We start from the raw sequence: 13,315 nt of genomic DNA, 5'->3' as shown, positions 1-13,315 counted from the left end.
GGAACAAAATTACCTTCATATTCCGTGCTCACCACAGTACAGAGACCGCCCTTATCAAGGTGTTTAATGACATCCATATAAATACAGACTGTGGAAGAACCACCGTGCTGGTTCTATTGGACCTCAGTGCAGCATTTGATACTGTTGATCACTCCATCCTGTTAGAACGCCTGGAGAACTGGGTCGGCCTTTCTGGTACAGCTCTCAACTGGTTTAAATCCTACTTAAAGGACAGGGACTTTTTTGTATTAGTAGGTAACTTTACATCAGAGATGACAAAAATCACATGTGGGGTTCCCCAAGGGTCCATCCTGGGTCCCCTCCTATTCAATATCTACATGCTCCCTCTAGCCCAGATAATAAAAAATAACAACATCAGCTACCATAACTATGCAGACGACACACAGCTCTACATCACCATGTCACCAGGTGACTATGAACCAATTCAGGCACTGAGTAAATGCCTAGAAGAAATCAATGGATGGATGTGCCAAAATTTTCTCCAATTGAATAAAAACAAAACTGAAGTAATAATATTTGGACCAATAGAGGAAAGATCAAAAGTTAGCACACAGCTTCAGTCACTTCAACTAAAAACCACCAATCAGGCCCGAAACCTGGGTGTAGTGATGGACTCAGACCTGAACCTTCAAAAGCATCTAAAGGCAATTACAAGGTCAGCTTTCTATCACCTGAAGAACATTTCTAGGATTAAAGGACTGATGTCTCAGCAGGATCTGGAAAAACTAATCCATGCGTTTATTTTTAGTAGAATTGATTACTGCAACGGTGTTTTCACAGGTCTGCCTAAAAAGTGGATCAGACAGCTACAGCTGATCCAGAACGCTGCTGCCCGCGTCCTCACTAAGACTAAGAAAGTAGAGCACATAACCCCAGTTCTAAAGTCCTTACACTGGCTCCCTGTATCTCAGAGAATAGACTTTAAAATACTTCTGTTAGTCTATAAATCCTTAAATGGCTTAGCACCTAAATACATCACAGACTTGTTATCAGTGTATCAACCCTCCAGACCACTAAGGTCTTCTGGCTCCAGTCTACTCCACATACCTAGAACCAGAACTAAACATGGAGAAGCAGCATTTAGTTCCTATGCTCCGTTTATCTGGAACAAACTTCCAGAAAACTGTAAAAGTGCGGAAAGCCTGAGTTCTTTTAAATCAAGATTAAAAACACATCTGTTTAAAATTGCCTTTGACTGTTCTAGTTAAACAGTTTTACTGTTTTTAATGTTCTTTTTTGTTACTACATTCTATCCCTACTTGCTTTTATTCTATTTTCTATCTACATTTTATTATTTTGGTATATCTTAATCATGTAAAGCACTTTGTATTGTCTTGTACTGAATTGTGCTATATAAATAAATTTGCCTTGCCTTGCCTTGCCTTGCAAATAATGAGTTTGTGAATAAAGTGAACACCTGGTTGAAAGAAAATGAAAAGGTGTGAAATGAACTTGATGCTGCTAACGTTCAAGTGGAGAACTGTCGTGGTGAGATCGATGATAACGTAAACCCTGAGGACATTGTTTCAAATGTTTCAGGTAAGCGTTCTAAGCGCAGTCGTGCGTCCAGAACATCCTCTGCTCGTAAACAAGCCCTGGCTGATCAAGCAGCTTTACTGGCAAACAGGGGCGGTTCTAGACAGGGGCCAACAGGGCCCTGTGCCCCTGTAGAACTGTTCCTGGCCCCTGTTATTAGCCTCGTGAGACCATCCTGATCTCGCGAGCTTTCAAGGCTTCACTCGCAGATCAGTCTGGCTACTCTCCGTTAAAGAAAATTTGGAGCCGTTCACCAAACGAACGTCCAATCAGCATTGGCTTTGAGGCGGGTTGAGGTGTGACGCAACGGGAAGCGCGACAGTTCAGTCTAAAGAACATGGCGGCTTCAGCCGATGAAACTAGCGTTAGCGTGGCTATTGAGCAAGTTTTATCGGAATTACAGAGTATTTCTCTGCTGAGCTAACGAGCCTTTACTTGCAGCAGCAAGAGTAGCTTGGCTTGTGGTTGTGTTTTCGTCGTCGCTCGTAACAGAGGAGGACGAATCTGATTGGTTCATTTGGCCCGTCTATCACCAACGTGGGCCAATCAGCTAACCAGTATTTTCGCCCCTTCCCAAAATTACTTCAACGGAAGGTTTCCAGATGGATATGCGGAGCAAATCTATCTGGCGGAGTCAGGTAACCCTGTTATGTACTAAAAACATGATATTAAACTTCTTAGGATGATAAATGCTGACAAAGATACCGTGACTGACTGGTCATTTGGATCAGATGTACTTTTTTTGTTTGTTTTTACCCAATAATAAAATAAAATTATTATAAAAATACATATTAAAAAATAATTAAAAATTGAGCTGTTTGACTTTAAGCTCCTGTTGTATTGAGAAAAGATCAGGGGTCTGCAACCTGCAGTTCCAGAGCCACAATTGGCTCTTTGGCTTACTTACTATATTAAACGATGAAATGTTGACCTGTTAAGTGTCCTCCCCCCCCCCCATCTTTTGTCCTGTGCCCCTGTGAAAAAACACTGGCCTGACCCTGGCCCCCTGCTAAATTTGGTCTAGAACCCCCACTGCTGGCAAAGGCAGAGGCTTTGAAAAGGGACCATGAATTGGAGGAATTAGAGCAGAGACACAGACTAAAAGCTGATAAGATAAGAAAGCAAAAGGAACAAGTGGAACTAGATGCGCAATTAGCTGCTGCGGCAGTACACCTTTCTGTGTTGGAGAGCAGTAGCGTTGGAGGAAAATCTAAATCGATGTCCGATGGAATGAACTCCTATGTCAATAAGGGACTTAAAGAGCAAAGACGTGCTGAATTCAACCCACAGGCAAAAGAATTTGTGCCCAATACTGCTGCATACACTCCGCTGGGTTTTACAGCAACTGCTCCCTCTGAGCCAGCTGTGAGAAAAAAGGTTTACATCAGTACAAAATCAGAAGATCAACCACACTACCTGAAACAACCACTGTATGGCGCTGTTAGACGAGATTCAAAGTTGGATGGATTACCTTCTGTAAACGTCAACCCCAAGCTAAACACTTTTCCCTTTCAACCATCAGAGCTACAATTACAAGTAACACACAAGGCACAAATGCAACTAAATAATCCATCAATTCCAAACGATAATGTAATCTACATGGAAATGAAAGAATGAAAGAAAGTGTCGTGGCTGTTTTCTTTGACATCGAGAAGGCATACAATATGATGTGGAGAGAAAGGTTGTTAATTAGGCTGTCTCAATTAGGTATCATCCGTCCGTCCGTCTTCTTCCGCTTATCCGGGGTCGGGTCGCGGGGGCAGCAGCTTCAGTAGGGAGGCCCAGACGTCCCTCTCCCCAGCCACTTGGGCCAGCTCCTCAGGAGGAATCCCAAGGCGTTCCCAGGCCAGCCGGGAGACATAGTCCCTCCAGCGTGTCCTGGGTCTTCCCCTGGGCCTCCTCCCGGTGGGACGTGCCCGGAACACCTCACCAGGGAGGCGTCCATGAGGCATCCTGACCAGATGCCTGAGCCACCTCAACTGGCTCCTTTCGACGTGGAGGAGCAGCGGCTCTACTCTGAGTGCTCCCCGGATGACTGAGCTCCTCACCCTATCTCTAAGGGAGAGCCCAGACACACTATGGAGAAAACTCATTTCAGCCGCTTGTATCCGGGATCTCGTTCTTTCGGTCACGACCCAAAGCTCGTGACCATAGATGAGGGTAGGAACGTAGATCGACCGGTAAATCGAGAGCTTCGCCTTTTGGCTCAGCTCTCTCTTCACCACAACGGATCGGTACAGCGAATATATAGATGGTTTACGGATTTTTTTTACAAGAGAGATTAATACAAGTTAAAATAGGGAAGAAGTACTCAAAGAAATATATTGGAGAGTACGGAACACCTCAAGGGAGCATATTAAGTCCTTTATTATTCTCCATAATAATTAATGATGTTTTCAGGGAAATAAGGAATGGGAAGGGGTTTTCACTTTTTGTGGATGACGGGGCAATTTGGAAGAGGGTAAGAAATCTGAAATTTATAGTAAGAAAACTACAGGAAGCTATTACAGAAATAGAGGAGTGGTCATATACTGTAAATGGGATTTTAAATTCTCAGTAGATAAGACAAAGACCATGTTTTTTACAAAGAAAAATAATTGGTACAGAGGTAAAACTGAAGTTGTATAATCAAAAATTAAAAAGAGTAAAACAATTTAAGATTTTGGGGTTATGGTTTGATGAGGGAATAACATGGAGTGTACATATCCAGAAAATACAAGACAAATGTAGGAGGTATGTACGGGGGCATTTAAAACTTCAATTCAATTCAATTTTATTTATATAGCGCCAAATCATGAAACATGTCATCTCAAGGCACTTTACAAAATCAAGTTCAATCATATTATACAGATTGGGTCAGATTATACAGATTGGTCAAAAAATGTTACCTGACTCCGCCAGATAGATTTGCTCCGCATATCCATCTGGAAACCTTCCGTTGAAGTAATTTTGGGAAGGGGCGAAAATACCGGTTAGCTGATTGGCCTATGTTGGTGATAGACGGGCCAAATAAACCAATCAGATTCGTCGTCGCTCTGTTACGAGCGACAACGAAAACACAACCACAAGCCAAGCTACTCTTGCTGCTGCAGGTAAAGGCTCGTTAGCTCAGCAGAGAAATACTCTGTAATTCCGATAAAACTTGCTCGATAGCCGCGCTAACGCTAGTTTCATCGGCTGAAGCCGCCATGTTCTTTAGACTGAACTGTCGCTTCTCATTGCGTCACACCTCAACCCGCCTCAAAGCCAACGCTGATTGGACGTTCGTTTGGTGAACGGCTCCAAATTTTCTTTAACGGAGGGTAGCCAGACTGATCTGCGAGTGAAACCTTGAAAGCTCGCGAGATCAGGATGGTCTCACGAGGCTACAAAAAATGTCCTATATAAGGAAACCAGTTGATTGCATCAAAGTCCCGACAAGCAGCATTCACTCCTGGGGAACCGTAGAGCCACAGGGAGAGTCGTCTGCATTGTACATGGCTTTGCTGCAATCCCTCATACTGAGCAAGCATGAAGCGACAGTGGGAAGAAAAACCACCCATTAACGGGAAGGAAAACCTCCGGCAGAACCGGGCTCAGTATGAACGGTCATCTGCCTCGACCGACTGGGGGTTACAGAAGACAGAGCAGAGACACAACAAGAGAGACAAAAAAGCACAGAAGCACACATTGATCTAGTAATCTGTTCTACATTAGATGGTAGTAGCGGGTGAGCCGTCTTCTCTGGATGATGTCACAGTTAACAGAACGCCAGACCAGGTGTACCTACTATGAAGAAAAAGAGAGAGAGCAAAAAGTTAAAAGCTGAAATGACGACAGTCATTTCAATGTAATACAATGCAAAACTGGAGAACAGTAGACTGAAGAAAAGTAGAAATCAGTAGAGTGAGAAAATTAGACCCTGATGTCCTCCAGCAGCCTAGGCTTATCACAGCACAACTATAGAGATAGCTCAGGGTATGAGCCACTCTAACTATAAGCTTTGTCAAAAAGGAAAGTTTTAACATTAGTCTTAAAAATAGATAGGGTGTCTGCCTCACGGACCAAAACTGGGAGTTGGTTCCACAGGAGAGGAGCCTGATAGCTAAAGGATCTGCCTCCCATTCTACTTTTAGAGACTCTAGGAACCACCAGCAGACCTACAGTCTGAGAGCGACTCCAATAGCAGCCCTACAGGTGGAAATAGGAGAAATGCCTCTTGAGTTGAGAAGAATTCAGTTATAACTATTGGGCTAATTTACAGGGCCATAGTGAAGATCATCCTGCACAAAGCACTTTAACATCTTGTTGGGAAATGGAGAAGAGAGAGAGAAAAAGCTTTGGGTGGACAGTTAAACAAAAAGCAACGGAGTTAGAATTAACTGATTTAATGTTCAGGCCAGCAGTACCACTGCCAGCAGGGAACACCTTGGATACTACCTGAAGCTAAAGTAGAACTTACACTATTAGAAGAAAAACAATGACAGGCCTGAGGGGTGTCTTTTGAATTCACATACAAGACAGGCATATATTAATAGTTAGTACAGTTTTATTCAGATTTACACAGATGCATCAAACAGTTTAGTTAATAAGATAGGAGTACGTTTATTGTTCCAGAGTTTCATATTACAGTAGGAAAGAGGACCAGTGATAATATATCAGTATACACAGAAGAAATGCTAGTAATTCTGTTTGCAGTGCAATGGGTAGAGGAAATAAGACCTTTGAGAGTGATTATTTTTTCAGATTCATCTTCATCACTAATCAGTTTGCAGAGAAGTCAGTCAGACAGTAGAGCAGATATTTTGATAGACATCCAGCAATTATACAGGATTCAAATGATGGGCATTACAGTTATATTTTTGTGGGTACCAGCACATAGTGGAGTTAAAGGAAATGAAATGGCAGATAAGGCTGCAAAGGAGGGTACAACAAGAGAAGACATCGATCTGTCAGTTAAAATTAGTAAGATGGGAAAAAAAGAGCATTATTAAACAGAAGCTGAAGGAAACGGAAGGGAGGAAAGGACGGTGGTTTTGCATGATTCAGAGGAGAGTGGGAGAAATGAGATGTGCTGGAAGGAACAGAAGAGAAGAAACAATTAAATCAAGAATTAGATTTGGGCACACAGGATTAAACAGTACGTTATTCAAAATAGTTAAACATAACACCGGTAGGTATAAATACTGTGAGCAACAGGAGGCAATCGAACACGTCATGTTACACAGTAAGAAGTATGTAAAAAAAAAAAAAAGGAGGGAAATGGTTCAAAATCTTAAAAAGGAAAGGATACGCTTTAATTTAATAGAAATACTTAGAAAAACACTCAAGAGATAAGTGCTATGTAATTTTTTTTTCATTATCTTTGATTAATCAATGTAACTGAGAGGATTTTAATCTTATTTTGGTTTTGTTGATTTTGTTTAGTTGATTTTGTTTTGTTCAGTATAAATTAGTTGTAGCCATTCAGATCCACACTCCATACCAGTTGGCGGCAGTTATGCACCATTTCGTTTGTTGCCAACCGCCAATAAATTCCATAAAGAAGAAGAAGCTCGGGAAGTTACCTTAAGAAAACAAAATTGATAGAAAGGATATAAGTATATTTATGTAATTATTATTATCATTATATTTATATTTATTTATATATCTATTTATTTATTTTTTGTGGGAGAATATATATACATAGCATCCCGATCCACACTCCACTCTAGTAGATGGCGGTAATGCACATCATTAAGTTGCTTGCCAACCGCCATAAAACAAGAAGAAGAAGAAGAAGAAGCTCGGGAAGTGATTGGCTCAGCGGCGGTTAAAGCCAGAAGCGGGATCGTTGAAGCTGAAAGAAGTCCAGCAGCTGGAGATACAGCGGAGAAACTGGAGGGAAGCAGGAGCTCAAAGAGCGACAGCACGCAGCAGAGGAGATACCGATGATGGGGGATGTTTTCCAGCCCCGAGTTCTCCAGGACCCATCAGGTTTGGAGGTTTCCTTCTTCATGCCAACTGTGTGGATGGAGCTAAAGTTTAGGAGCCGTTTTCAGCAGCTCATGGATTCCTCCTCTTCATCAGAACTCGTTGCAGGGTTTCCCCCAGAAAACTGGCTAAGCCTGCAGCACTGCATTGGAGGTGCTAATGCTAGCTTAGTATGTAGCATGTGAGGCATAGACATAATATAAGAGTAGACGCGTCATTGGGCTAGCCTCGTGAGACCATTCTGATCTCGCGAGCTTTCAAGGTTTCACTCGCAGATCAGTCTGGCTACTCTCCGTTAAAGAAAATTTGGAGCCGTTCACCAAACGAACGTCCAATCAGCGTTGGCTTTGAGGCGGGTTGAGGTGTGACGCAACGGGAAGCGCGACAGTTCAGTCTAAAGAACATGGCGGCTTCAGCCGATGAAACTAGCATTAGCGTGGCTATTGAGCAAGTTTTATCGGAATTACAGAGTATTTCTTTGCTGAGCTAACAAGCCTTTATCTGCAGCAGCAAGAGTAGCTTGGCTTGTGGTAGTGTTTTCAAGCATGTTGACGAGTACGTCGTATGCTTCGTTGATCTGATTGGTTTATTTGGCCCGTCTATCACCAACATAGGCCAATCAGCTAACCAGTATTTTCGCCCCTTCCCAAAATTACTTAAACGGAAGGTTTCCAGATGGATATGCGAAGCAAATCTATCTGGCGGCGTCAGGTTATCATTGGGCGGGTTCAGCCTATGCTGCGATGCGTCAGAGTGTCCGCCATCTTAAATGTGGCAAATCTGCAGTTACTCAGTCACTTAAACAGTATCAGAGGGACTTTAATCTCTGAATATACTTTGTATTCGTAGTATTTTTGGTTTTGTAATATTACACGTTTATTTTCGTATCCTTTTAGCTTCATTCTCCTGAATTTATTCTCCTAAAGAATAAAAATATTTAAAATAATCTAACCTAGCCCTATTACTCCAGGAGTGAAATAATTCTGCAAACTGTGACTATTCTGGAAATGTTCCCTCTTAATTCTCATAATATGACGTTTTTCTCATAACATTACCACTTTTGTGTTTTTTTTGTTTTGTTTTACTTTATTGTCCTATGTCTTTTTTCTCATATTAGTAATTTTACCTCTTTAATACTTTAATACTCCCCCAAAAAGTCTGTTCCTAAAGGTTCACATGTGACACGGTTTTATGAAATAATGAAGACCACAATTAACGAATTGATCCTGATATTCATAACACATACACACACACACACACACACACATATATATATAGCTAGCCTGTGTAACCACTCTGCAGCTTTAGTGTGTCCAGTTTTGCAACATGGTGTAGCCTTAGTTTATAGAAGGCAGATACAAGTAGTGAAATCATCCCGAATACATTTCCATGCAGCACAGGAATTAGGCATCTTTTCTGAATTACGTTCACAATAACAGAACTCAACTTTTTTCTGCCACATACAATATGGCGGTGACGTTGACGTGCGAACCTGCGCCCTATGACGTGTCTATGTATATGATGTCTGTGGTTCTAACCTTAGACATCTTATACGTAGACGCCCCATTGTATGCTGCCGGCCGCTAGGCTGACGTGCCTACAGGGCGGCCATCTTAGGTCAGACCACAGATCAGACAGGTGCTGTCAAAATGAATAGGAGGCAGCTCAGCTCTCATTTTAATCATATGTTCACAATGCTCGTGACCTTTCAGACAGATTACACATATTTATTCAGAACCAAAACTGTTTAAACTGAAGTGAAATTGGATGAAAAATGTACATGCACTTACATATTTTGCAGTTACATATTAATCTAATATACACACAAATTATAGACACATAAATCTCTCTCGCTTTCTTCATATATATATATATATATATATATATATATATATATATATATATATATATATATATATATACAGGACTGTCTCAGAAAATTAGAATATCGTGAAAAGGTATACTAGTAGGCTATTCAACTAATCACTAGAATCGTCTAATTAACTCGAAACACCTACAAGGGTTTCCTGAGCCTTGAAAAACACTCAGCTTGGTTCAGTAAACTAAATCACAAGTATGGTAGTGGTTAAGAGACGACATAAGATTCTCACAGTAACTGGTGTACTGACCATGGCATTACTGTCCTTGATTGGCCTGCCAATTCCCCTGACCTGAACCCCATCGAGAATTTGTGGGGTATTGTGAAGAAGAAGCTGAAAGACACCTGACCCAACAATGCAAATGAGCTAAAGTGCGCTATAGGGTAGTTCACACGTGACGTCACGCGTGACATCAGCGCTACATCCGGGCACTGTGGTTGGCAAAAAACAGAGCTGCTCTCGTCTACTACATGACAAAACGGGTGATTTAGAGCGTACTTTTAGTTCGTTTATTTTTGGAATCTAAGCAATGCCTACGACTTGTTGTGCTCCCGGTTGCACACAGAGGCATTCCAAATCGTTGGATGTATGTTTCTGTCGTTTACCGAAGGAGGAAGGACGAAGAAAGAAATGGATATTTTCAATGAAAAGAGCGCAGGCAGACACTCCCAATGGACTGGGGGAGCCATCATACTACGACAGAATTTGCAGTCTACACTTCATCTCCGGTAAATACAACTTAATTCTGCACTAGTCATTGTTCTGCTTAAAAAGCGGCGGAGGGGAGGTGGCGATCGCTACACGGGCCGGAGAAGCGGCCCGTGTAGCGATCGCTACAGCAGCAGCCGCTGTCTGAAGCAGCAGACAGCGGCTGCTGCTGCTGCTCCATTACGCCCCCGTTCACGGGCACTAGTACTTCTGTGTTTACGCTGCAATGTCGCCGACACCCCCACCCATTTTAACAAGACAAAAACACCTAAATAATCCGTAGTGAAAAGTTTTTTTTTTTAACCTACCGGGCCTCTGCTGAGACACGGCCTGTGTCCGACGCCGCTTTCTGCTGTTACACAAACATGTCTGAACATCCATCCATCCATCCATCCATTTTCTGACCCGCTTAATCCCTCATGGCGTCGCGGGGGTTGCTGGAGCCTTTTTCCCGATATAAAATAATTGTAGCCGTCCAGTGGTTTCATGCTTTCGTGCTCTCTTGTGTGTACTGCCTGCGTGTTTATAAGGCAGCTGTATGTCGCGGTACGGAACACTTGGCCAGCATTTCACAGACTCGCTCCGTCCCTTCAGGCTTTTGCTGTGTGGATCTGGCAATCTGATACCATCAACCATAAACTTACTCTTAAAACGATCTTGTGATACGTTATCTAAAGAAGAAAAATACGTGGAGAACTCGTCAGTTTCTCTGTTTGCGTCCGCCATTGTGTTCGCCTTTTGCCAACCAGTCCGGCGCGCATGCGCGAAAAACCCGGATCAAAACAATAACAATGAACTGGTCTATTGAAGAATCCTGGGCATCCATAACACCTCAGCAATGCCACAGGCTGATTGCCTCCATGCCACGCTGCATTGATGCAGTAATCTGTGCAAAAGGATTCCCAACCAAGTACTGAGTGCATTAATGGACATTTTTTAAATGTTTGATTTTGTTTTGCTGTTATAATTTTTTTTACTTGGTCTTAGGAAATATTCTAATATTTTGAGAATTTTTGAGTTTTCTTCAGCTGTACGCCATAATCAGCGATATTAAAACAATAAAAGGCTTGCGATATTTCAGTTGATTTGTAATGAATCCAGAATGTATGACATTTCATGTTTTTTAATTGCATTACAGAAAATAAAGAACTTTATCACAATATTCTAATTTTCTGAGACAGTCCTGTATAATTGCACAACCAAAGAATAAAAATGTATTGGATAATAGACTGCTCAAAAATAACCTTAGCTCTTTTTCATAAATATTGGTTACGAAAAGGAAATTATTGTAATTGTATGGTATTTTCAGAACAACCAATAAATAATGTCTTTGATATAGACAGGGCCACATTGGACATATTATGTAAATTCAAATCCTTTGGAAGTCAATTTGCACTCTAATTCTTTATATCTTCCATACCTAAATTTTGTGGAAATTTGGGGGGAAAATGATTTAAAAATATATTGAATTAATGTTCCTATTACAAAAGAAAGCTATCAGCGTAGTCAACCATTTAGAACATTTTGCCCCAACAAATCTATTCTCTATCAAATTGAATACTTTAAAATTTTATGATCTTTTGACCTGAACTCAGCACTTGTGATGCACCAAGTGCAAATTTACATGATTCTGTGCTGTTTCCAAGAGTTGTTCAGACTTGAAAATCCAGTCAGTCTCAGCCATACTGGTATTTGCAACAAAGCCGAGGACAAGCTTAAAAAAGGTGTAAATCCAATAAAAAAAGAATTATATATATTTTTAAATTCGCTAATTTAACTATATCGATAATTACAGAAAACTTGATTAATGGTTCTCAGAAACCAAGGTAAAAGGAGTGGGAAGGAGGAAAAAAAAAGAGCGAATGAAAAGTGTCTATGTATTTATTGCATATATACAGGTATATATACATAAAATAGAATAAAATGGAATAATGATAGCAATAATGACATTGGTAATTTGCCGAGATTTCATGCAATTGTCGTTATTGTTAGTATTGTTTCTCCTTTTTTGTTATTAGAGGTTTTCTGGAACTGAATTTCAGTGTTAAGTGAACTTAGTGTCATAATATTTGTGTTTTTTCTGTACCATTTTTGAATTTAATTACATGTTTCAATTGTATTCAGGGTTAGGCAGAATAAGTTTCTACTTCAGCCTGATCCCTTCTGATCAAATCACATCAAGTCCTTCAGTATATGTGTTCCAAATCTATAAATAATAATAATAATAATAATAATAATTATTATTATTATTATTATTATTATATAAAGAATGTTGATTATCGTAGTATCTGCTACGTTAAAATTGTAAAGAGCTGTAATGGTTAACAAAAATTAAGGATTAAAGTGTTGGCACTCATAAGATGAATGGCTTCACCCCACACCTTTATGATCTTTGCAAAACTTTTGATTTGTATCCAAATTAAATTGATGCAATTTTACCTATAAATTGCTTGACTGTTGACTGGTTGACTATAATATTTTGTGTTGAAGATCGATTAAACTAAACTACTACAAACAATATCAGACACTAAATGACAGACATGATCAGATAAACAGGATCAACATCTCTAAACTCAGAGTTCATCAGGATCCAGTCAGAGTCTCTTTAAACTCAAACTGCTGCAGCTTCAACCTCTGGATCATCAGGACAGCTCAGCTTCTCTCCTCTACAAAGATCATCACCTCCACTTCCTGCAGAGAGAAGAAGGAGCAACAGAGGAGATCAGTGAGTGTTTCCAGCCTCTGGAAGCTGAACATGAACATCTCATCTGTTTCTGAAACATCAACTGACTAAGAAACATGGAGGCTGTCCCTAAACACATCTGGATGAAACTAACGAGAGAAGGACACATGTCCAGATGTGCTGAGTGGACTTCAGCAGAGCTTCTGCTCTGCTGAAGACCACATGGTGACTAAATGTAATGATGGGCTGTGAAATCAGTGATTTGCAGGCTGTAGTCAGACTGATCTCAGAGCTGTGACTAAGATGAAACTGATCAGCTGTTTCCTGTTGAAATGAGAGAACAAAGAGTATGAGATCAGATCTGATGCTCCATAGTTTGATGAATGAGGACCACTGTCTCTAGACATGGTGGAAGGCTGTCAACTGGAATCCAGCTGCATTTCCTGGGGACATGATCACAACAACAACAGTCATCTTCACATGGACACAAAGACAGGAACACAACAAGCTGCTGGCTCCTCTGATTGGCTGATTG

The 13,315-nt window shown here is 40.9% G+C and overlaps 2 protein-coding genes across 2 annotated transcripts in view; one reads left to right on the top strand and one right to left on the bottom strand.

Annotated features, from left to right (window-relative positions):
• LOC118556862 (NLR family CARD domain-containing protein 3-like) overlaps window positions 1-13,315 on the top strand; it is a 353,674-nt gene that overhangs the window by 28,807 nt on the left and 311,552 nt on the right. The window lies entirely within an intron of this gene.
• The window catches only part of LOC118556861 (NLR family CARD domain-containing protein 3-like), a 148,228-nt gene continuing 147,440 nt past the window's right edge, over window positions 12,528-13,315 (bottom strand). Inside the window, exon 11 of the mRNA XM_036125399.1 lies at window positions 12,528-12,788. Coding sequence (XP_035981292.1) covers window positions 12,776-12,788 — 13 coding nt within the window. The 3' untranslated portion in view covers window positions 12,528-12,775. The remainder of the gene's footprint in view (window positions 12,789-13,315) is intronic.

This window comes from Fundulus heteroclitus, chromosome 21 (genome assembly GCF_011125445.2).
Source record: "Fundulus heteroclitus isolate FHET01 chromosome 21, MU-UCD_Fhet_4.1, whole genome shotgun sequence".
In the NCBI taxonomy this organism is placed as follows: Eukaryota; Metazoa; Chordata; class Actinopteri; order Cyprinodontiformes; family Fundulidae; genus Fundulus; species Fundulus heteroclitus.
The sequence above is the reverse complement of the archived record's forward strand: the minus strand, read 5'-3'. Positions and strand labels throughout refer to the sequence as shown.